Source organism: Nyctereutes procyonoides, unplaced genomic scaffold (assembly GCF_905146905.1).
Source record: "Nyctereutes procyonoides isolate TBG_1078 unplaced genomic scaffold, NYPRO_anot_genome, whole genome shotgun sequence".
Taxonomy (NCBI): domain Eukaryota; kingdom Metazoa; phylum Chordata; class Mammalia; order Carnivora; family Canidae; genus Nyctereutes; species Nyctereutes procyonoides.
In genome coordinates this window covers 9,340,613-9,366,498 of record NW_026575044.1, presented here as the reverse complement: position 1 = coordinate 9,366,498, position 25,886 = coordinate 9,340,613, and the positions used below count along the sequence as shown (strand labels likewise).

Genomic DNA, 25,886 nt, shown 5'->3' with positions numbered 1-25,886 from the left:
AGGCAGGCACCAAACCACTGAGCCACCCAGGGATTCCCAGCCCTGAGTTTTCATTCTTAGGTCTATTACAACACCCTTTTCTGTTCTGTTACATGTGGGAAAGACGCCAAGCTTGTATTCATTATGGCCAACACAGATGGGAGGCCAGAATTAAATTAGGGGGCCATCCCTAATCCAGTGAGATGATAAATACACAGGTCCTGTACAAAAGATGGGCCACAGTGAACTCCAAGGGCTTGGAGGTTAAAAGGAGGGCATAGTAGTATCTCTGTGGGCATCGCAAATACTTCACTCATTAACTCAGTATGTCTTGAGTGGCCGTCTCTGTTCCAAGGCTGTTCTAGGTGCTGGAGTTTCACAGGAAGGCTGTAGGTAAGATCAGCACCAGGTCTCTCCACCCCAAACCCAGACAGAAACACAGAGGTCCAACCTTGTCTCCCTTCTCTGGTGTTTAGTAGAGAGACATTCCAGTGCTGTCATTTCGTTCCTTGCCCAGAGGACACTGTGGGAGCCTGTTGCCCCTTCCCGACCACACAGCTGACTTCCTCTCGGTAGCTCTGGACACCTCCAGCCAGAGCCGGCCCCCACTTTCATGGTCTCCTGTTGGAATGCCAACTGCAAAGGTGAGAGCTGCTGACATTGTTTACTGTTTGGTTTCTTCCAGGATTTTCTTCCCCGGAAGCCATCCCGTCAGAGGGGTGCAGGTAATGAAGGTGGGCAAACTGCAGTTGCACCAAGGCATGTTCCCTCAGGCGATGAAGAATCTCAGACTGGTGAGTGTGCCAAGACCTTGTGTCCTTCTTTTTTTTTTTTTTTTAAGATTTTATTATTTTATTCATGAGAGACACACAGAGGAGGCAGAGACACAGGCAGAGGGAGAAGCGGGCTCCCTGCAGGGAGCCCAATGTGGGACTCGATCCTGGGACTCCAGGATCACGCCTTGAGCCAAAGGCAAACACTCAACTGCTGAGCCACCCAAGGCCCTCATGTCCTTCTGCAGGCAGAACCATTTCTGCCTGTTGCTAGGCTGCTTCCTTGTGATTTTTAGCAACTTTATGCACATGCATGTGTCTGCATGCACACATATGTGCACATGTTTGCACACATGCACATGCCCATAAATGTTTAATGACCAGCTCTCTGAAAAGACCTGATTTGTAATGTTTGCTTGTTTTCTGTGGTCTGAACACATGCACCATGGCTGATCTCAAACTACCCATGTAAAATTGACCAGTTCATAAAAATCAAGACAGTATAACCATCACTAGCCTTCAGGACATCACTACAGCTGTGCCTTACTCCAGGGGAGCAGGTCCTTGCCTTCCACACCCCCTCACCCATCCCCCACAGAATATAGTCCCTAATCCCCATCTCTCATCCCAGCCTCCTGACCACCTATCTGCCGTCCACCCTTGCACCCTGTACCCCCTTCTAGCCTTCCTTGTCTCTCCACACGGCCAGTGCACACTGAGCCACCCACGATTACCCAGGACCTTGAACTGGTCACACTTAGGTCCTCATCAAGACATTTCCTCTGCCTTAAATGCCAATCCCACCCACCCCACCCTGGGCCTGCCAGAACTCTACTGGTCCTTAAGGCCCAGCTGAAATGTGGTTTTCTCCCAGTACCCCCAATGTGCCCACCCTGCCAGCAGAGCATTCATCACATGGTACAGACACAGCTCAGAGGTACTGTGGGCTTCCTTCTAAAGCACTGCCATAAAGCCTGTATCGCAATAGAGAGAGTCCAGTGAATTTTTTGGTTTCCCAATGTATATAAAAATTATGTTTACATGATACTCTAGTCTATGAAGTGTGTAACAGCATTATGTCAAAAGAGAAAATATACATTTCTTAATTTAAAAATACTTTATTGCTAAGAAATGCTAACCGTCACCTGAGCTTTCAGCGTGTTGTAATCTTTTTGCTTCTGGAGGATGTTGTCTCTGTGTTGGTGACTGCAGACTGTTCAGGGTGGTGGGTGCTAAAGGTTGGAGTGGCCATGGCAACTTCTTAAAAAAAGACAACAATGACATTTGGCTCATTGATGGACATTCATTGCCTCATTCCTTTCATGAAGGATTTCTTTGTAGCGTGTGATGCTGTGTGATAGCATCGGATCCAAGGTAGAACTAACTTCTTCCATAATTGGAGTCCATCATCTCAACTCTGTTTCTGGAATATTCTAAATCTTTCACTGTCATTTCAAAAAAAATTTTTTTTAATTTTTATTTATTTATGATAGGCACACAGTGAGAGAGAGAGAGGCAGAGACACAGGCAGAGGGAGAAGCAGGCTCCATGCACCGGGAGCCTGACGTGGGATTCGATCCCGGGTCTCCAGGATCGCGCCCTGGGCCAAAGGCAGGCGCTAAACCGCTGCGCCACCCAGGGATCCCCTTCACTGTCATTTCAATGATCTCCACAGCATCCTCACTAGGAGTAGATTCCATGTCAAGAAACCACTTTCTTTACTCATCCATTCAGGTTTTATCATGAGATTGTGGCCAATCAGTCCCATCCTCTGGCTCCACTTCCAATCCTAGTTCTCCTGCTCTTCCCACCCCATCTGCAGTGACTTCCCTTCTTTAGGTCTTGAACCCTTTAAAGTCATCTGTGAGGGTTGGAATCAGCTACCTCCAAACTCCTGTTAATTTTGATATTTTGGCCTCTTCCCATGAATCACAAATATTCCCAATGGCATCAAGGGTAGATGGAATAGAAAGGTGAATCCTTTCCAGGAGGTTTTTGATTTCCGTTGCCCAGATCCATCAGAGGAATCACTATTTATGGCAGCTATAGTTTAATGAAATGTATTTCTTCAATAATAAGACTTGAAAGTGGAAATTACACTATGATCCATGAGCTTAGAATGGATGTTATGTTGTGGGGCATGAAAACAACACTAATCTCACTGTCCATCTCCATCAGAGCTCTTGGGTGCCCAGGCCTATTATCAATGAATAGTAATGTTTTGAAAGGAATCTTCTTCTTTTTTTTTTTTTCCTTACGTAGTAGGTCAGAACTTAAAGTCACCAGCTGCATTAATACCTAATGAGAGTCAGCCTGTGCTTTGAAGGTTTGAAACCAGGCATTGACTTCTCTAGCTGTGAAAGTTCTGGATGGCATCTTCCTCCAGTTTAAGGCTGTTTTGTCTGAATTGAAAAATCCGATGTTCAGTGTAACCATCTTCATGGCCTGAGGGAATGTTGCATCTACTCAATCTTCTATCCAGACCACTGGAACTTTCTCTGTATTAGCAGTAAGGCCATTTCACTTTCTTATCATGTGTGTGATCAATAGAAAAACATTTGTAATCTCCTTCAAAAACTTTCCCTTTCTATTCACAGCTTGGCTTACTGTTCAGTACAAGAGGCCTAGCTTTTTCAACCTCCACATTTCAACATGCCTTCCTCACTCAGCTTAACAATTTTTGGTTTTGATTTAAAATGAGAGACATGTGACACTTCCTTTCACTTGAACACACAGGGGCTATTGAAGGATTCCTAATTTTCAATACCATGTCTCAGGGAGCAGGGAGGCCCAAGGAGGAGTGGTGGTGACTGGCCAGTTGGTGGAGCAATCAGAACACACATAATGTTTGTTTATTATATATAATAATAGATGTATTATATTATATGTGTCTTATATGGGCATGGTACTTGATGCCCCAAAACAATTACTATGGTGAACTTCAAAGATCACAGATCACCACGACAAACACAATAATGATGAAAAAGTTGAAATATTGTGAGAATTACCGAAATGTGACACAGACATGAAGTGACCAAATGCTGTTGGAAAATGGTGCCCACAGTCTTGCTTGACACAGGGTTGCCACAAACCTTCAATTTTTTTTTAAAGCATGATATCTGGGACTCACAATAAAGCCATAAGACGGGGTGTCTTACAGTAGGAATACCTAATGCCCAGGAGACTGTGAGGTCTTTGTGGTTGTCTTTGTAACCAGCTCAGTGCCATACAAAAACTTGGAACTTAGGAGGTATTCCTTGTTGGAGGGAGGAGGAGGGGAGGTCAGTATGACTGTAGCAGTAAGTGCAAGTGCAGAGAAACTAAATAGGAGAACTGGGTCTGCCTTAGAATACAGTAAAGAGTGATGTTTACTCTCAGTGAGCCTCCCATGCCCCTGGGAGCCAGGGCTCCCTGCTGCTCTGGCCTTGCTACCCCAGCAGAGCCCCTTCTCACCCAACCGTAGCTTATAGACGGAGAACAGACATGCTTACCTGGTCCAGGTGTTGGCAGGTCTCAGGGAGCCCTGTTGTATGTGGTTTCCCACGGAGTACCGGATGTTGAACAGGATCCCCCTGGGCTATGGGCCCCTTGTCTGCAGAAGGGCTACAGTGGAGAGATCCTGGCCCTCCATCCAGGTTCTCAGGGGATACCCAGGGGCTGGCTGGCCCCATGACAGGCACAGCTACCCATTGTTAGAGGAGGAAAGTAACAAATGCCTAAGGGATTCTAAAAAATGAAATTGTCTAGTGCTGGTTTTGGGGTTTTTCTTAATGATAGCCATGTTCCCTTTCCTGATCTTTAATTGAAATAAGCCCATGGAGGGGCACCTGGGTGACTCAGTGGTTGAGCATCTGCCTTTGGCTCTGTTTGTGATCTCGGGGTCCTGGGATAGAGTCCCACATCAGGAGCCCCGCAGGGAGCCTGCTTCTTCTTCTGCCTATGTCTCTGCATCTCTCTCTGTGTGTGTCTCTCATGAACAAATAAATAAAATCAAGGAGGAGAGGAGAGGAAAGGAAAGGTAAGGAAGAAAAGAAAGAAAGAGGCCCATGGAAAACAGGAAGAACACTGAAATTCCCAAAGGCACATGGGTCTTCCTGTTCTTTTTACCTTGTCTGACAGCTGTACCCAGACTGATGGAGGAGCACCTCACAATCTCTTGCAATCTCAGATAAACCTTTCCTTTACTGGTCTAATAGCTGTCAGCTGGTTGGGTCAGTTAGGCAGAAATACTCACTGAGAAGGTCTACCATGTACAAGTTTTGACAGAAAAATAATGTGGGGCAAATTTCCCAAGTGTTTGATGTCCCCAACCCAGGTCACCTACAAGTTGTTTTATAAGTGATCAAACTAATCCTTTATATTTCTAGAGGACTAGAAAGCATTAATACTGCTCATATGTAAGGGCACCTGGGTGGCTCAGTTAGTTAAGCATCTGGCTCTTGGTTTCAGCTCGGGTCATGATCTCAGGGTGGTGAGCTTGAGACCTGCATCAGTTCCATGCTCAGCATAGAATCTGCTTAAGATTCTCTCTCTCTCCCTTTACCCCTCTCTCCCCCTTCCCTCACTCTCTAAAATAAATAAATAAATCTTTTTTAAAAATACTGTTCATATGTACATGATCTTTGTGGTCCTCATAACAAATGAGGTCAGTGGAGCAGATATTTTCATTCCCATTTGAAATGGAAGGAGCTAAGGCATGGAGACATTTGAGAGCCTGTCCAAAGTCATACTGAAGTCTGGTTTGTTCAGTTTAATTAAACGTGTGTGGATTAAATTCTTCTATTGATCTGAAGAAGGCCCAGTGTCGTCCTTCCAAGTTTAGTGCAGGAGGCAACATGTGACCAAGTCATTAAATACAGGCTGGAATCCTGGCCTCTCTGCTTTTCCTCTAAACTGGCCCAGTTAAGGAGATGAGACCCTCTAGTAAGACTCAGTGAGCAGAAATCCCTGTGAATCACCTGAGCTCCTGATGCCAGCTCAGGAGAAGGTGGGGGAGACATCAGGAGAGATTTGGATCATGTCCTTCATTGTGTGAGGCTTTTTTATCACCTCTGTGTGCAGAACTCTTGAAGGAGGCATCTAATCCCAGCTGCAAAGGCAGGAACCCAGACAGACATCTAGATGTGAATTTAGGGGATCACTCAGGCTGGGTGGTCACTGTGGTCATCACCAGCCCGCCCCGTGACACACTTTCTGCCCTCCTATACCCCTCAGGTCCAGTTCTATGCTGCCTTCCTCATGGTCTTCTTACCATGTGACCTCACCTCCAGAAGCTTCCTTTGTTAACTGTTTTAGCATCTCCTCCTCCTGGTACTGAAGGGGTAAGCTCCAGTATGGACCCTCATAGCTGCAAATGAAAAATTCTTAGAACAGCATCAGCAAGTCTGCCCTTGCTGCAGTTAAAGCATCCCCAAAGTTCCTGTTTGGCTCTGGAAGTCACTGTCTATGCCATGTGCCTGGCAGTGTTGCATGGTAGAGGGAGTACTCAGGTTTAGAGTGAAGAGTGTCACCTGCAAGTGCCATGACTTGAAGCAAGTCTCTTAATCCCTCTTAATAGAACTTTCTTATTTTTAAAATGAACATAATCCCCACCCCATAGAGTGGTTTTGAGGAGTAAATGAGGTAGTGTGTGAGAATATTTTGCTAAGTCCTAAGTATTTTGAGACTATAAGGAATTATTATTGTTACAAGAATCGTCGTTCTGATCATTCTCCCACTATCTGGTCCCATCAACACTTGTTGAAGCTTGGGGTTATATGGTGTTTCCACTGTTGAACAATTATGTTCTCTAACTCGGCATTTCACATGGGCATGTTCTGTTTTTCCATATTGAGTGGGAATTCCACAAGAGGCCCTGACTTACATACCTTTTGTCTCCTGGTACCACCTAACACATGCCCCAAACACAGCACACTCTATTAAAGACGTACTTGAATGAATAGATTTTGTAATGAATTGAGATCTTTAAAAGCCTCACTCTGGTCCTGTTCTTTGAGCTAATACATATATATACTATGTCTATGGCTAGTGGCAGATCCTGTCTGGGCCTTTACTGACCATTCACTAGCAGTGTAAGGCTCTGATCTCCCCAATTCCAATGTGTGGCAAGGGTTTTCCCCTACCAACAAGCAATTCTTGGACACCAGGTGGGTGTCCTATGATTCAGTTCAATTCTGACACTGTCTATCCAGAGATAGCATCAGACCCAGCAGGTAAATGGCTCAGCCCCATGAGACTACTCTCCACTGCGGATGCTGATGGCAAGCCCAGGCTGTCACCTGTGCTTCTGACTGACCAGGTGTACAGATTGGAGATTCCAAGGACCCCTTCTTTAGGATCAATTAATGTGCTAGGGTGGTTCACAGAAGTCAGAAGAACATTTTGCATACTAGATCACTAATCTATTGTAAAAGGCTATAAATCAGGAACAACTAGATAGAAGAGAGGCATAGGGCACAATCTAAGGAAATGGCACAAAGCTTCCATCCTCTCTTAGAGCTCACCAGTCTTCTTAGATCTCCATGTGTTCACCACCCCAGAAGCTCTTTAAACCCCATCCGTTGAGGTTTTTATATGGGCTTCATTACCTAGGTATGATTGATTAAATCATTGGCCATTGGCAACTGATTCAGCCTCTAACTCCTCTGCCTGTCAGAAGTCAATCATCACATGGTTGGGTTTCTGGGCAGACGTCCCCCATCATTAGGTGCTTTCTGAGAAAGTTACCTTATTAACATAACAAGAGATACTTTTATTGCTTTCTGCACCTTGGAAACGCCAAGGGTTCTGGAAGCTCTGTGTCAGAAACTAGGATGAAGACCAAATATGTTTCTGCCTTGTTACAATTTATGGTGTCACACAGAGGGACAGGCAGGACTGGCCATTGCTTTGCAAGCTCATAGTACCTGAAGGCCTAGGAGCAGGCCAGTTTCATTCTGCAGAAAGCCTCTCTTCCTGAGTTTTCTTATGGCTTAGATATCCCAGAGAGGGGAAAGAGAAAATCTGTTCTCTGCCTTTTGAAACTGATGTTCTCTTTAGGCTGGCACCCCTAGGTATTCTTTCTTAGAAACTCTGGAAATAATAGAATGAAAGAACTTGAAAAGGGCTTCAAAGTCTGGTTTTGGAGCAGAAATGAGAAAATCTTCAGAAGCAGAAATTGGTTACAGATTCCATTAGGCCAGCCTCCTCCAGGAAAGGGATCCACTTAGCCCAACACTGATTTGGTTTAGGCTTTCATCTCCACTGGGCTCAGCTGAAATGCTTATGACTGCTGCCAAAGGACAATCCTGGGGTCCCTTTGCAAAGCTTGTCTCCTGCTTTCTCCTGTCTCTTAACTGTTCTCATTCCTTTCCATTTATTTCTTGGAAGAATTTTGTTAGCCACTAATTTGACTTCTTAGAGCTCATGGCAACTGTCATTTTTTGGACTCTTGTCAGTCAACCTGTTTCTTTTCTAGGAGCTCTGCATGCTGCTGACTTCCTCACTGTGGGCAGACTAGCTGCTTTGTTAGTGCCTTGTTAGCTGAAGGCAGGTTGGAAAAAACCAGACTAATTCCCCTTTAGTAATCATTTTTTATTTAGATGTAAATTTTTTACATTACACTATAATGTTCATTTCCCCTTTTCATTTCATTTTGTTGATGCATTTTACATTTTGAGGATCTTTTTAGCTTTTTCTGGGCCTGAGCAGGGAGCAAAGGCCATAGGTCCTAGACATTCCTCTCATTCTCACAGAGCTATCAGCTATTCCGGCACTTCCAGGGAAAGCTCAAAGCACAACTATACTGGTCTCTGTCTACTCTAGCCTACACTCTAAATTTAAGCCCCCCAAAAACTGATTTAAAGCATACAATTCTATGGTTCCCATTCCTTAATCTGCTATAGTGATTCTTAACCTCTTCAATCACACCCTTATTTAGAAATCTGATAAGAACCACTGACTCACTAGAGAAGAATGTACATATACACCATACCTTGTACTCTGGGTGAGGAGAGGGACTTCAGGGGCTGCCTGAAGCCTCTCCTTGCACTCTGTAGGTGCCCATAGCCTTTAGGTTAAAAAACCCTCTTCTGAATATGTAACATCACACCATAGCATGTGGGCAAATGGGATGGAAAGACGGAGAACAAAAATACAGACATATATTATGCCATAATCATCAATAATGCCTTCAAAGAGTTATTTGAATGTTCCTGCCTCTGATACATATGAATGCCTCCTGTGGACCTCCAAATAGAGATATTAGTTTTAGGTGTATGTTTCTGAACCAAAAAAGGAGGTCAAGTAACAGAATGGTCAATAAAATGAAAGCATAGTGATTAAGTCATATCAAAGGAAACCAGCAGAAATTTACCTAGCAGAAAGTATAAGCCCAGTACAAATAAGGAGCCAAGTTCAAAATCTGGACTTTTACCTCCACCTGGCATTCGCATGGTATTTTCTCCCCATTATCTCTTCATTCTCTTATTGGAGCAATTTCAGAGAAATCCAGCTAAAACATAAGGTTTAAATAAAATTCAGAATATCAACTCAATATCCAGAATGTCCAGATTTCAATTGAAAGTCACATGTCATACCAAGAACCAAGAAGATTTCAGTTTTCTTTCTTTCTTTTTTTTTTTTTTTAAGATCTCAGTTTTAAGGGGGAAAAAAAAAAAGACTATCCATAGATGGCTGACAGGTTCTAAAGCAGCCATCATAAAAATGCTTCAATGAGCAATTATGAACACCCTGAAAACAAATGAAAAAATAGAAAGTCTCAGCAAGGAGATTGAAAATAGAAAGAAGATGCAAATAGAAATTTAAGAACTGATGAATACAATTACCCAAATAAACAGACTAGTGCTTTATAGCAGAATGGAGAGGACAGAGGAATGAATTAGCAAACTTGAAGATAGAACAATAGAAGCTCCCCAATCTTGAAAAACAGAGGAAACAACTGAATAAAAGATAAAATTGAACAGAATTTCAGGGACTGTGGGACCAATAACAAAGATGGAACATTGGTGTCCCATGAGGAGGAAGGAAAGACAGGGTGGAAAGAGTACTTGAAGAAGTAAGGGTGGAAGAATTCAAATTGGAAAGGAAGAAATAAAATTATCTCTGTTCACAGATGACATGATCTTATATATAGAAACCCCTAAATATTCCACACACAAAAAATGATAAAACTAGCAAATTTAACAAAGTAGCAGGATATAAAATGAACATGCAAAAGTCAGTTGTGTTCTTATACGAGGACAGTTAACAATCCAAAAAGGTAATTAAGGAAACATTTCCATTTACAATAGCATCTAACAGAATAAAGTACTCAGAAATTACTTTAACCACGGAGGTGAAAGAGTTATACACTGAAAACTATAAAACATTGCTGAAAAAATTTAAAAATATATAAGTAAATAGAATAACATTCCATGTTTATGATTAGAAGACAGAATATTGTTAGATGTCAGTACTACTCAAAGCCATCCATAGAATGAGTATAATGTCTATCAAAATCCCAATGATTTTTTCGAGAAATAGAAAACTCTATCCTAAAATTCATGGAAGTCTCAAGGGACTCTGGTAGACAAAAATAGTCTTGAAAAAAGATGGAAAAAATGTAAGGCTCACACTTCTTGATTTCAAATTTACGAAAAGCTTACAGTAACCAGAAGAATGTGGTACCAGCAAAAAGATGGCCATATAGACTCATGGAGTAGAATAGAGAGTCCAGACATAAACCATCACATATATGTCCAAGTGATTATTGACCAGGGTACCAAGACCACTTAATGAGGAAAGGACAGTCTCTTCAACAGATGATGTTGGGAAAACTGGATATCCATATGCAAAAGAATGAAGTTGGACCCTTACTAACACTGTTCCAAAAAGTAACTCATGATGGAGTTCTAAGTATAAGAACTAAAACTATAAAACTCTTAGAAGAAAACATAGAGGAAAAATTTTGTGACTTTGGATTTAGCAATTTCTTATATATGACACCAAAGTCACAGGAAACAAAAATAATAATAAATTGGGCTGCTTCAGAATTTAAAACTTCTGTGTAACAAAGGACACAATCAACAGTAAAAGGCAACCCACAGAATAATACAAATTTTTGCAAATCACATGTTTAATAAGGGATTAATGGCCAACCTATACAGAGATCTCTTGAAACTCAACAAGAAAACAACCCAATTAAAAAGTAGGCAAAGGGGGTGTCTGGGTGGCTCAGTCAGTTGAGTGTCCTACTCCTAATTTCAGCTCATGTCATGACATCAGGGTCATTAGATCGAGCCCTGCATCCAGCTCCATGCTCAGCACAGAGTCTGCTTGGGATTCTCTCTCCCACTCCCTCTACCTCTCCCCCTGCTCACTCTAGATAGATAGATAGATAGATAGATAGATAGATAGATAGATATAGATAGATACTTTAAAAAGTGAGCAAAGGACTTGATGAGACATTTCTTCAGAGAAGATAGACAAATGACCAAAAGGCACATGAAAAGATGCCTCACATCACTATTCATTAGGGAAATGCAAATCAGGAACCACAATGAGATATCACTTCTCATCCTTTAGGATGGCTATTTTCAAAACAAAACAGAAAACAAGTGTTCATGTGGATATGGAGAAATTGGAACCCTGTACATAACCAGTATGAATGCAAAATTGTGCAACTGCTCCGGAAAATGGTATGGTAGTTCCCTAAAAAAATGAAACATAATATTACTATTGGATCTTGCTATTCTACTTTTGGGTATATACACAAAAGTATTGAAAACAAGGATATGAACAGATATTTGTACACCAGACAGAGTTCATAGCCCCATTAGTCACAGTAACCAGAAGATGGAAACAACTGCTATATTTGTGGGTGGATAAGAAGATGAACAAAATGTAGGAGGGGGGAGATAGATAGATAGATAGATAGATAGATAGATAGATAGAATGGAATGTTAATTCAGCCTTAAAACAAAAAGAAATTCTGGTACATGCTACAACATGGGTGAGTATTGTGCCAAGTGAAATAAGCCAGACACCAAAGGACAAATAGCATATGATTCCATGTACATGAGGTACCTAACAGGTCAAAAGCAAAGAGACAGAAAGTAGAATAATGCTTACCTCCAGGGGCTGGAGGGAAAGAGGATTTACTGTCCAGTGGGCACACTTTTTTAGTTTGAGATGATGCAGAAGTTCTGGGTATAGACAGTGTTGATAGTTGCACAGCAATATGATTGCACTTAGTGTCACCGAACTGTACATTTAAAAATAGTTAAAGTGGTAACTCTTATGATGTTATATACATTTTACCACAATGAAACTTAAGAAAGAAAGAAAGAAAGAAAGAAAGAAAGAAAGAAAGAAAGAAAGAAAGAAAAGAAAAGAAAAGAAAAGAAAAAGAGAAAGGAGACTGGGTGGCTCAGTCAGTTAAGCTTCCCACTTGATTTTGACTCAGGTCCTGGAACTGAGCCCTGCATCGGGCTCTGGCGCAGCACAAAGTCTGCTTGAGATTCTCTCTCCATCTCCCTCTGCCCCTCTTCCTGCTTGCATTCACTTGCTGTCTCACTAAAATAAATAAAATCTTAAAAATAAAGGAATTAGAGAAAACTCCCTCTAATTTGGCAAAGGACATAAGCTACAGATTCAAGAAGCTAAGTGAATACCAAATAAGAAAAATCCACCTCAAGACCCATCATAGTCAAACTTCTGAAAACTAAAGACAAAACAATTTGAATTATAATGATTTTCTCATCAGAAGCCAGGGAAGCAAGGGGTACCTGGGTGGCTTAGTGGTTGAGCATCTGCCTTTGGCTCAGGTCATGATCCCAGGGTCCTGGGATCGAGTCCCACATCAGGCTCCCTGCAAGGAGCCTACTTCTCCCTCTGCCTATGTCTCTGCCTCTCTCTGTGTATCTCTCATGAATAAATACATGAATCTTAAAAAAAAAAAAAAAAGAAAAGAAAAGAAAGAAAAGAAACCATGGAGGCCAGATAAAAGGAATACTATTATTCAGGGACTGGAAGAAAAGTACTATTACTTCAAAAATCTACATTCAGCAAAAATATCCTTCAGGAATGAAAGGAAATCAAGACATTCTCAAATGAAGGAAAATAGAGAACTAGTCACTAGCGGACCTCTTCTTAAAGGATGACTAAAGGACTTCTCTAAACAAAGGAAACGAGAAAAAAACAAAAAAATCTTGGAACATCAGGAAGGAAGAAAGAACATGATGACAAAGATATGGGTAAATAAAGCAGGTTTTCTTTCTCCGCTATAGAGTTTTCTAGATTATGATTGACTGTTGAAACAAAATTACAACATTGTCTCATGTGGTTCTAAATGCATTTAGTGGAAATATTTAGAACAATTATATTCCAAATAGGGGAGGGTAAAAGACATAAAATAGGGTAAGGTTTCTGCACCTTCACTCGAACTGATAAAACGACACCAGTACAGTGTGATGTAGCACATATGTAATGTGAGACCTAGAGCAGCCATGAGAAAAAGCTGTACTAAGGGATTCACTCAAAATCTCCTTAGAGTGGAATTCTAAAAAAGAATGTAATCCACAGGAAATGCAAGAATAAGAAAACAGAAACAAAGAAACCCAGGATAAACAGAAAACAAAAAATAAAATGGCAGACTTAAACCCTGATATTCAGCTCTCTGTAAAATGACACCGATTAAATGACAGACTCATAGAATGGATTTTGTTAATCACCTAACTTCTCTATAAGAAACTTGCTTTAAATGTAATGACATAGGTAAGTCAAAAGTGAAGGATGGCAAAAGACATATCATGATTAATTGAAAGAAAGCTGGAGTAGCAATGTTAATATCAGATAAAGTAGACTTCAGAGCAAAGAAAATATTACGAGAGACAGAAATTTTGCATCATGGCTGAAAGGTCAGTCTACCAAGCAGACATAGCAATACATGTGCATCAAAAAACCCAGTTGCAAAATGTGGGAAACAAAAATTGATAGGACTGAATGGAGAAATAGGCAGTAAGCTTGTGGCTACTAGCACAGCTGGGGACATGAGCACCCCTCTGTCAACAAGTGACTGAACCTCTAGACAGAAAATCGGCAAGGACGTAGGCGAATTTCACAATACAATACCATCAACCAACAGTATCTAATTGACATTTATAAAGAACTCCATCCAGTAATAGCAGAATACATGTTCTTTTCAAGCATCTACAGATCATAAACCAAGGGAGACCTCATGCTGGGCCATTAATAGGTATCAATGAGGATAAAAGGCGTCCAGTGGTACAGAGTAAATTCTCTGACCACATATAATTATTTCAGAAATCAAGAACCCAATATTTGGAACGAAGCCAAATCCACACCACCTCCTTCTATCTGGGGCTTGGTCTGCTCCTAGAATTAAGCTCATCTGGTATCTTCATTATTTAATTGAGGAAACTGAGACATGGGGACAAGACATGACTTCTTCAGACTATCTCAGGTGCTCAAGAAATACTCATGAGATTGAGTGATTAGTTAAAATAGCAACATGTAGCAGCTCTTTTACTACCCAGTGGAGGGCACAGTCCTGAGCTCACCACATCTGTAACCCTCTGAAAGTCCCTCCCTCCCCTAGGTCCCCAGCACCTTACAGCTCCCTTTATCACAGGCTGCCCTGCATGGATTCCGGATTCCGTCTCCTCCTTGTGCCAGGGCTCCTCCCAGGGTAAAGCCAAGCCTTACTCATTAGAGCTGCTTAGAAAATATTTAGCGAATGAACGGATCAGCGTTTTCATTAAGGAAGTTTTGTCTCCCAGGAGGACAGATCCTTCCAGTGCTGAGTTATTCAAGGTGTAGAGCAGAGTAGACTCAGCAGGGGTGCTACTGAGCTCAGGCTTGTAGTCTAAGCCTGTGGAAGTTTCTGCTGCCCATTGTAAAGAGCTTCTAGCTCTGGGACTGCTGGATTTGTTGTAGGTCTGGCTTCTTACATTTCCTGCTTTGGAAGCCTCAGACCATGACCGCCTCCCATCTCTCCACTCTGCTTTCAACCTGAGCCCGGCAGAAAACTTGCATTTTTCCTTCTTGTGATGTAATTCCAGAGGTTCTTATCAGGCATACATTTCTTTTCCCTCTGATTTTATATCCATATTTAAATCATGCTTGGGGAAGTCATTTATTGGATTCCCTCAGGCTCATGGTAGAGAGCATATGAGATCCTTGATAAGCTTAATATATTTGTATTAAAAATTAATAAGCAAGCTATTGTTGGCAAATTTAAATCATAATTTAACATATTTAATATAAGACCACAATTTTAAAATTACTTACAAAAAAAAAAGATGTGATAAGATTGAAATCAGTTCTGGGACCCTGTTTTTATTCCAGAATGAACCAACCATGCCTGTCATGTGGCAGACAGTCAGTGCCGCCATTTCTCGTGTGACATTTAGAATCAGGACTGTTGTAGCAACCCCCTTGGAGCCTTCAAATGAGTCCTCTGCAGAAGATTATGTGGAGGCTCTTTTTTAATGCTGCTATTAAAAAAAAAATAAAATGTAATGGGAAGAGATAAGCTTTTCCCAGCACAAGCCGGCTCCAATTTTATATTTCCTTAATCTGTTTTATATACTGCTGCAGGAAATGAAACCCAAATTGTCCTTTCTGACGTGTGCATGTGTGGCGGGTGGGAGCGACCGAGTGTAGGGAGACACAGAGCTACAGGAAACAGTTGCTTTGGTTTGTCAGGGATTTACTGTAACTTTACTTTGGAGGGAAAAGCCCTCCTCATCTTCCCACCGGTCTGAAGGGCTGTGTCCTCATGGGGAGCTATTGCCCCAACTCACCTGTCCACCCAGTGGACGCCCAAGACAAGGACCAGGTAGCCTCCCTCAGCAGGTCTGCTTCCACTCATTTCCTGTCCCCTCGGAGTGACATGTCATTGGCACACATACAGAAGACGCTCCCTGACAGACTGCACATTCCTGAATCCTACTTCTTTGTTCCCTGTTCCCTTTCTCTCCTGTTCTCTTCTACTCCACCCGTTACTCATAAAATTATCATGTCTGCTTATGAATTATATCTATATTTAGTTCCATCTTCTGGATAAGTGATGTAGATGGGTTTTTTTTTCCTTTTCAGTTTCTTCGCATGGGTCCTCTGCCCCAGCTCTCTACCCATTTCCTCTCTGCTTCTGGCCACCCCTGTGGATAAAATCTTCTAATCTTAGTGTCTCAAATCTTATATGTAACCCCCCTGCCCCACCTCTGCTTCCAGCGCTGCTTTTACCACCAAAGAAGAGAACACAGAGCCTCCACCAAGATCATCTTGACTAGGAAGGCCCTGTCATCCCTCTGAATGTCTCAAAAGCCATGTCTAGATATGTAGGGGAGCTTCTGGTCCCTCTCCTTAGTCACGAAGACTAGTTTTAAGAGGAGGCTACACGGTACAGTCATGGAGGGAGCATTGGGTTGAGTCCTGAGAGTCAGCACTCACCCTGTGCCCACCTCTCAGGCATAACCTGAGGACTTCAGACCTGATGGTCCTCATGTCCCTCCATAAGGCAGTAGGCATGGAGGTGTGGGAGTGAGGCCTAGGGATAGCTAGATGCCTTCCCCTTCCTGCCTGTGGCTCTGAATTCCAGAAAGGCCCCAAGGCCAGAAGCCTCCTACTGAGGCTTAGGTTCTTGTCCTGCTGGAGGACAAGCAGGAAGGTTCTAGATCAGCCACAATTAACTTTAGCTCCTGAGGAGTAGACCTTATGTTTAAAGCTGCAAGAAAGTGAAACATAACTAGAAGAAAGGCTGAAAGGAAGGAAGCTTGGAGATTTGAACACATGCAGATCAACCATATGTCATCAGAGTCTAGGAAGATGACATTTGTCATTTAGCCTCTGAGTCCTTTGCACAGAACACCCTCTAGAGGAGGAACCTGGGGAAATATGGCCATGAGAGCACAAGATACTGGTGGGAGCATCCTCCTGGGCAACACGGCCAGGCCCCAATGCAGCAGACAGCTTCCTTGAGGGACAGGGACAGAGGTGAGCCCTCCCAGGTCAGGCTTGACCTTCTCCTGGGCTCCCTGTTAGTGGGGCCTGGTGAAGGGGCATTTCTCTTTTATGCAGAGGTTTTCAGGTGATGCTTCTGGGCCATTCATCTTCCTCTGCTGGATTACAGGGACATCCAGCCCTCTGCTGAGTAGAAGGCAAGAGAACACTCAAGAGAGCTTTAAGTAGGAGGATTTCCCATGAAGGACTTGAAGCAGCTCTCTGATCTTGTACTTTCAAGCAGCTTTTAGTCCTGCTTGCAAGAGGCTCTCTGCCTCAGACTTTAAGGTATCTAGATGACTGAGGACCAGCTGGGATCCCCAGGGTGGTGGTGGGGGGGGGCGGGCAGGGGCATGAAGCAGGACCCATTTGTTCCCAGAATGGTATCAGACATTTGTTTTTGATCTTCTGTCCAGAGCGATCTCAGAGAGCTTGGCTGCCTGCAAAGTGGGAGTTCCCCCACCTTCCACCCCTGGACACCCCCACCCTCAGGATGTGCTTGCAGATGCTGTACACCCACAGGACAGACCCAGTCAGGTTCATCAGAACCTTCTAGGTTTTCCAGCTGGGATCGCATCTGGGCTCCGTGAGCACTGCTCTCTTCCAGGCTGGAGACCAGAGCCTGAGTTAGCAGGTCTTCCTCTTCTGTTCTCTTCCCTCCGTCTCTCAACAGCTACATCCAGACTCCTCTGCCTGCCCGTCTTCCTTGACTCCAGCATACAGAGGACTTTTTAAAGAGGCAGAAAGGAAGCCAGGAACACAGGCAGGGAAAGCACCTCTGGGCCTGACCACTTAGCCGCTCCGGGTTTCCTCTGCACAGAATGAAGGAGTCTGAGTTTGTGACCATGTTGCTTCCCAGCTCTGTAGTCTCTGGCTGCAAAGGTTTTCCTGCCCAGGAGTCCCTAGGAGTTTATCCTAAGCAAATATTCCATAAAGGCAAAAAAAGGGTCATAAGTTGGAGGATCTACATCATATCATTTTTTTCTTAAAAATCAGAAGTGATCTAAATTTCTGAGAGTAGCTTAGTGAATGGTCTATAAACATGTTGGAATTGATTGTACACAATCATTAAAATGGTAATTATGCTGGCTATAAATTAACTGAAATAGCTGCTGTTGCTTGTCGAGTGCTACTATATCAGTTATTCTCAGCCCAGAGGACTCGTTAGAATCCCGTGAGCCCCAGCCTCTCCCCTTGAGGGCAGATTTCGCTAATTGTATATGTGGGTTTGTCTCTTTTGAGGCTCCCTGGTTGATGATACTGTGCAGCTGAGGCCAAGAGCCTGCATGCCAGGTACTTTCCTAGGTGGGTGTTTAATAGCCATCAAGTGGTCTTCACACAGCTGAAGGCACATCCACATTCAGCACCATGGATCCGTGCCCCTCCCATCCTGCCAGCCCCCGAGTGGGCAGTGCACGATGGCGCTATTTGTTTCTAATGTATTGACTGCAAAAATATCATCGCTGTATAACAAGCCATCCCAAAACTCAGCAGAGTAGAATGACCACTGCTTTATTACACTTGGATTCTTTGGATCAGGAATTTGAACAGGTCACAGTAGGAATGGCTTGCCTTTTTTCCACGATGTCTGAGGTTTCTGCTGAGAAGACTGGAATTTAGCTCTCTCCTAAATCATCTGGACACCTTTTTTGTTTTTTAAGATTTTTTTTCTTTAAGTAATCTCTACACCCAACATGGGGCTCGAACTCATGACCCTGAAACCAGGAGTTGCATGCTCTTCTGACTGAGCCAGCCAAGGGCCCCTGGATGCTCCTTTATGCACATCCCTGGTGTCCAGGCTGGATTGACTTGGAAGATGGGCTCAGTGAGTGAGGACTGTCACATGTAGAGAACCTACATGTGGCCTCTCCATGGGCTTGGGCTTCCTCAAAGCATGGAGACGTGCAGCTCTGGGAAGAAATGTAATCGTGAACGAGGCGGAGATTGCATGGCCTTTCTCACCTAGCCTTGGAAGACAACAGCATTCCTTATAGTGCTCTCATTATTGAAGTGGTCACAAGCCCACCCAGATTTCAGAAATATTATGGAGGCAGAACTAACAAGACTTAGTGATGGCACTGAACATAGAGAATGAAAGAAACAGGTGTCAAAATGCTGATGCCTAATGTCCTAGGACATGAAAAGAATGCACACAAATATATACATCACAATCACAGAGCATACAGATGAGAACTGGATGCAGCACACAAAAATGAAATCTTATTTTCAGATGACGGCAACACAGTATGTCATCTTTAACATTACTTAATCATTTTTAGTAGCTCTTTAAAAAAAGATTTTATTTATTTATTCATGAGAGACACAGAGAGAGAGGCAGAGACATAGGCAGGGGGAGAAGCAGGTTCCCTACAGGGAGCCCGATATGGGACTCAATCCCAGGACCCCAGGATCACGACCTGAGCTGAAGGCACTCAACCACTGAGCCACTGAGGTGCCCCTTGTAACTCTTCTTAAACCCAACCACCCACTGAACCTCTGCACTGAAAACCCCTTAAGACCATTGTTGGATACCACACCCCAGCAGGACTCAAGTCATGAGTACGCTCTCCAAACACCACATTAAAAATTCACCCTCTTACTGTGTGGCTTGGAGAACCACAGTGCTATTCACACTATGGACTGTGGGGTTCATTCATGCCACTAGGATCCTGGGAAAAAGATGAGTGGGCAGGGGCCTACCTACTTTGGGATCAAGATGTTGCCACGTGGACTGGGGAGCCCCCCGCCCCGGGCCCTGAGGCCTCCACCCAGCCCATCCCCATGGTGTTGCCAAAGGCTCTTGGTCTCTTTGCAAGAAAGCATTCAAGGACAGACCAGACACAACAGTTGAGTGGTGCAAGTAGGTAAGTTTATTAAAGTGAGAGCATACTCCCAAAATGTGAGCGTGAGCAAGCTCAAGAGAGCTGCTTGCTCTGGGGTTTGGGTCTCTATCTCATTGACCGTTGTTCACTTAAAGGGATTTCTTGGGAACAGTGTTCTGGGCCTTTTCTCCCTTACTAGGTAGGTCAGGGTTTCCAGCCTTCTTTGTCTTGGACCTGTCTGGTTTGATCCAGCTTCTTGGGGCTTTGTTTTGGAATGCTTCCAGGACAGGTCTCTAACTCTTCACCCTACCCCATAGCTGCCCATGACTCTCCCTTTGCGGGCCTCCAGGCATCCTGTTAAAACCTAACTAACTAACTGCCTTCTCTAACATGATCTATCTTCTTTCTTTTTCCTTTAGGCTTTTGATATTATGAGAGTGACACACGGCAGAGAGCACAGCCTGATTGAAGATTTGATTCTCCTTTTAGAAGAATGTGACGCCAGCATAAGAGCATCCTAAGGGGTCAAATCGAGGGAAGGATGTCTTCTACCCTTATCGAATGCCTTATAGAGGTCTCACGCCTATACTGCTGTGTGAGCCTCCCTACTGGGGATGCTACTCTGTGTTTATGTAGATAAAACAAAGGCAGACATACAGTGCGCAAACCACAAGGATCATTAGTGGTAGAGAAGCACAATTATAATAAATATAAACAATTTGGTTGAAAATGCCGTCTGGTAATCACTTGCTTCCTCATTGGTGACTTTAATGTTTAAGATCTCAACATTAATGAAAGAAAGCTCTATTAAAATCTTGGTAGAATAAGTTGTAACTTTCTCCTTAAATATCTGTGGGGATAATTGGATTAAAAATCAGTGTTTTCACAAACAAAATCTTAAGGTCTATTTTGTTAAGCAAGTGGAGTTTCAGATGTTTTCTTTACTATTTGTCATAAATGATATATATATCCCTTACTTATTCCCAATACATCTCTAATACAAAGTTGTGTCCTGAATCCTAGAAGTCATTTTAGGTGTTAGTAGAAAATCATAGGAAGTCATAATAGAAGAGAAAAAAATGTTTTTTCAAATGTTTCGTGGTTCTTTGTGTAACTCTCTTCTGTGCATTGTGTTCCACTTTGTACATGTCATGCTTTTTCTTTTCTTGGAGTTTTTTTTCCTAGAATTCCCTACATCTGATTGTGGGATATGCATACCCCAAAGCTCCTTTATCTTGCATCCCAGCTCAAAACAATCTTGTTTTCATCTCTTCTTCCTCTCTACCTGCTTTTCCACCTTTCTGCATGATCCATATTCAAAGAAGAAAATAATGAGTTCTCTTATGGCTTTGCGACCAAGTAAGCAGTTTAGTCCCTCCTGCATAGATGGGCTCGGGCAGTAGTGACAGCCCTTGGGTTCTAAGGGAGGCTCCATCCCCTACCTTACTTTCCAAGCAAGGAAGGGAGATACATACTGGGGCTGGTGTCCTGTTTCCTGGTCCCCAGGATCTGCTCTGTCCTCCCAGCGGGAGCAGCAAGTCCTCCAGCCACGTGGCCATGCTGGGCTCAGGCAGCATCAGAGTGACACGTGGACACCTGATCAAAATGGAAGGAACCAGCCTCACTTGGCAGCAGAGAAAGCTGATCACCAGAAGCTGGAGTCTACTTGCCGAACACTGGGCGGGCAATCACCTTGGTCATGGAGGTTGTGCACAGTATCTGGCATGCTGGTCAGCTCCTAACGCTTTCTATCAGCCAGCTCCTGCTGGACCCACAGTCAAGTATTCAGCATATTTCCAGAACATACAGTATCTCTAATAAGCACAATTGTACAACAAAGGAGGTATTTTGAAGCACATTTTATAACTAAGCACACTGAGGCCCACAGTCAATGTTCTGGAATCCCTCCTGAATGACCTTGAGAAAGTGGCTTAATCTCAGTCTTTAGGAACGACCAGAGCTGCCCAATACCACAAATACATATTGAATGGTTACTGTGATTTTAGAAAAAAGCAGCACAGAGACTGAATAAGTTATTCCCCTTGTCTTCAAAATGCACAGGGTCTCGTATAGCATTTGTATTAGTTAGCTTTTACTGTATAACTGTATCAAAACTTAATGGCTCTAAATAACACTTGTTCATGATTCTGAACATCAGCAGTGGGCCTGGGCAGTTCCGGTTTGGCCCGGGCTTGGCTGATCTAGCACTGTCTGCAGTTGCCAGTGGGTCAGCAGGGGGACATGAAGGTAACAGGGTCACACAGCTCATTGGGTTGGCCTGGCCTCACCCATGTGGCAGAGGGTTCCAGGAAGAGTCAGTGGGCAGACTTCAGTGTGCAAGCATGTCCCAGGTCGGCTTGCATTGCATCTGCCAATATTCCATGGGCCAAAGTCAATCACAAGGCCAGCCCAGAATCAAGGGTGGGTAAAGCCTCTGGCAGTTATCCTATTGCAAGGATGTGGGATTGTGAAGAGGAAGATGTTATGACCATCAAGGCAATCCACATAGCAGTGCTGTGTTGGTGTTCTGGAACATTCAGTGAATCTAATGAAATTCATAGACCTTCTTTCTAGAAAACCATCTCCATCTGACCAATTTGTTTTTAGGATCAGGGACTCTTGAACTCCCTGTGGTCCATCAGTGGATTCCTGGAGGCCTTTATCTAACGAGAAATAGACTTGCTACCTTTCAAAATCACTTATGGGAATTACATTGGCTCGTCATTTTAAATTCATTACGGAAAGAAAAAAAGCCATAACAGAAGGCGCTGGTAGTAACTCACAGGCCAAATGAGCAGGGTTCACCGACAGAACCCTGTGTTTGCCAATTTTCTGAGTGAAATTTACAGTCAGCAATGATCCTGGATAAAGAGATTTGCCCTTATGTCTCCTAGAGAAAGCGTGACAAGCTTTTAAATCCCTCTCCACTCACTTTCCGGTGTCTGAGAGAAAGGTCCTTAAGAGGTAGGGGCTCTGCTTGCATCAACTTCTAATAGAAGGCAAACATTTAAGCTGTGGTCAACATTTACCCAGTATCTTCACAGCAAAATAATTTTGGAGAAGGGGGACGTGGATGGAGAGCACAGTGTAAAACCTGTGTCACCAGTGACTGATGATTTACTCCTGCACCAGCCTTCACGACTGTGATTTCATTAATCCATAGTCATCGTAGCGGCAGGCTTTTTTCACATCAGTAACTTGACGCCATTAGTTGTTCCTCTGGGATGAGAGCACATTTAAACTGAAAATGAATACAGTGGGCATAATTTATAGCCATGCCATATGAATGCCAAGAGTGCAAGGAGGAAGGCTGCCTGGAAAGCTGCCTCCCTCTGGGAGCACCAAGCAGGCCTCCTCCAGCCAGCACTAGGCAGCAGAGGGTGCCCAGTGCGTCACGAGGCCAGACAGCCACAAACCACAGAGGTCCTTCTGTCAAGCTTCACTGCAGGAATGAAAGAGAAAGGCAAAGGGGAGAAAGCCCTCCCCTGAGTTAGGTCTTGAGAATTCTCTTCTAGCCCAATCAGGAAATGATGCTGCACTCAGAGGAACCCACTGGGATTCCACAGGAAGAAGATTCTGGGCATTACTTTTGGAGATTATAAAATCCTATGACAAGGAATCATCAGCAGAAGCCTCAGGAAGACATTGGAGCCCTCCTTTTACCTAAGGTCTGTAAGAGATCAGGCTGAGAAGGGTCAGCACCCCCACCCCACCCCCAGAGAGGGACATTCCCTTAAACTTTTCAAGGCTTGGAAGCATCAAAATGCTATGATCTCACAGTCAATGTAGTCAAAACCAATTCAGAACATCAAAGACCAGTTCCCTGCCTCATATACTGCGCTCCACACTACCATCATCTTTCCAGCTCTCAGCACAGAAACTGAGTCACCAACTCTCTCCTCCAACAAAGGAATAAGTTCTGTCCATTCGTCATCCAAAGAGCTTTTTGCCATTTGGGGCATTTTTATTCCTTACTGTCCCCAGGCTCTTTGCAGGTCCCGGCAACTCATTCCTCAGCCCCGGCCAAGACCTCCTTACCAGTCTCACCCATCACCCCTCCGTTCTCTTCCTCCATCCAGAGCTGCCAGAGTCACCTCCCTAAAATACCTGCTTCCTTGTCTCATAACCCCTCTGCTCCAAAGCTTACAGTGGCTCCCCACTGCCACTAGACTCAAAGTCCAGTCTTCAGACTGGCATCCATGGTCCCAAACAGCTGAATCTTAGACTTCCTGTTCCCCATGTGCACTGCCACTCTAGCTGGGTCAGTACCTGCCCGCCCCCCCCCACAATCCTCCCCATTCCCTGAATCACGCCCTCTTCTTTGTCACTTTCTTGTTTGTTCATACTGACTAAAAAATCCCTTCTCCATCTGTCTAAACCTGAGCAGTTCTCAAAAACCTAGCCTGAACCTCCTTCCTCCTGTACCTTTCCTTCTTTTTAAATGAAATATGGTCTGGCCTGTAACTGTTCTGTAACCCCTCTCATCTGCAATTATCCTATGCAGTGTTCAAGTCCTATCAGCTTTGGCTCTTGGGATTTCTTCAGGTTGAATGTCCTATGTGTTCCTATCACTTTGGAAACACCTTTTACTCAGAGGTACAACAGGATGTTTCAGACTCACTTTATACTTTCCCATTCAGACTTGGAACTAGCTGTTCTTTAAGGAGCCTTGGTCTTGTTTAAATTTTTAAATTTTTTTCTACAGTTATATGTCCTTAGGCAAAAAAATGTATTGTCACAACACTGTGTTTAAAAGTTTACTTATTCTTTTCAGTGTGGTTATAGAATCCATTTGATATCCACTTAGATTTTTTCTATTCAACTGTAAGGTTTTCCCCATTACTGCTTTATATTGGTATATAAAAATCAATATAAATGCATAATATAAGCATATATTTTGCTGTTACAAATAATGCCATAATGAATAACCTTGTGCATATGGTTTTTTTGTATTGCTGGAGATGTGTCTTTAGGATAATTTCCCAGAAGTGAAATTACTGAGTCAAGGGTAAATGCATATGTAATTTTTTTAGGTAATGTCAAATTTACCTTGAGAGGGGTTATATAACAATGCCTGCTTCCACCTCAGTCTTGCCAACATAATGAGTTTTTCGGCTTTTCAATTTTTTGCTAGGCTGATGGCTATATTAGTATATTTTTCATTTTCTTTTGGTGGAGTTTGATGTCTTCAAATATTTAAAAGCTTTTTGTCTAATTTTTTGTGAACTATATTTACATGTCTTTTGTCATTTTTCTTTTAGATTTTTTGGGCCTTTTTTCCTTTATCTTTAGTTGTGTCTATATTAGGAGGATTTTCCCTTTATATGTAATGTTTAATCTCTGTTTACTTGTTTATTTGACTTTGCTTTAATATTTTGCTCTGAATTCCTTTGGAAAACATTTTCAAAAAAACATTCCATAATAAATCTACTCCAGAATAAACCAGGGTCCTGTTGTAAAGTTAGGCACCACTAACCTTCCCAGATGGTCCTTGGTTCTTAGCACTTCCTGAATTGAGTGGATATTAAAAACAAAAAACAAAAAAACACATTCTTCTACTGCCCATTTTACAATCTTCCTGTCTTTAGCCAGCATCCTCCCTGGTCAGGGTCCTTTACCTGGTGGAATGATTCAGTTTACTATTCCTGAACTGTCTGGTACTTAGTGGTCTTGCCTTTTAGGGTTGCCTCAATATTCCATTAAACTAACGTGCAGGTTAGAGAAGCCCCTGGTTCACACTTGGTCTTTCTTCACCCCACTATATGACAGGGATTTGATATTTGGATTCAGTCAATCCAACCAGAACAGTAATCTGCTTCTTTGTTGATTCAGAGGCATTATGAGCCCCAAATGACCCTAAGGCCATATCAATTTCCACAACAGTAGAGTCATTGTTGCATTTCCTGGAGGAATCATGTCTTCCTTAGAAACCCAGACATATAAACTAGCAGATCTAAAGGTCAGGGGATAGAAAGCAAAAATTCCACAAATACAGTATTAGTTAATTGTGAGAAAAAATTATTTACATCCCCATTTAAAGATAAGTGCCAACCTAGCATATTAAAAGTAAACATGGAATAAAGACTGTACGTGTCCCAAATGTGCTTCCCATAAGTACTGTCTTAGGACCTACTGGATGAATTTCATTCTTTAATTTTCTTTTTTTACAATATATTTATTATATTTCTTATTGAAGTATAGTCTTAATTCCATAACTGGGAGACTGTACACCCCACTTCGCTTCATCATTTTGCCCATATTCTCACCCACTTCCCCTCCAACAACTACCCATTTATTGTCTGTATTTATG

At 42.9% G+C, this 25,886-nt stretch overlaps 1 protein-coding gene across 1 annotated transcript in view; it reads left to right on the top strand.

The window, feature by feature from the left end:
• SMYD3 (SET and MYND domain containing 3) overlaps positions 1–24,890 on the top strand; it is a 716,195-nt gene extending 691,305 nt beyond the window's left edge. Inside the window, exons 12-13 of the mRNA XM_055323766.1 lie at positions 665–773; positions 19,996–24,890. Coding sequence (XP_055179741.1) covers positions 665–773; positions 19,996–20,097 — 211 coding nt within the window. The 3' untranslated portion in view covers positions 20,098–24,890. The remainder of the gene's footprint in view (positions 1–664; positions 774–19,995) is intronic.
• The last annotated feature ends 996 nt before the right edge of the window (positions 24,891–25,886 follow it).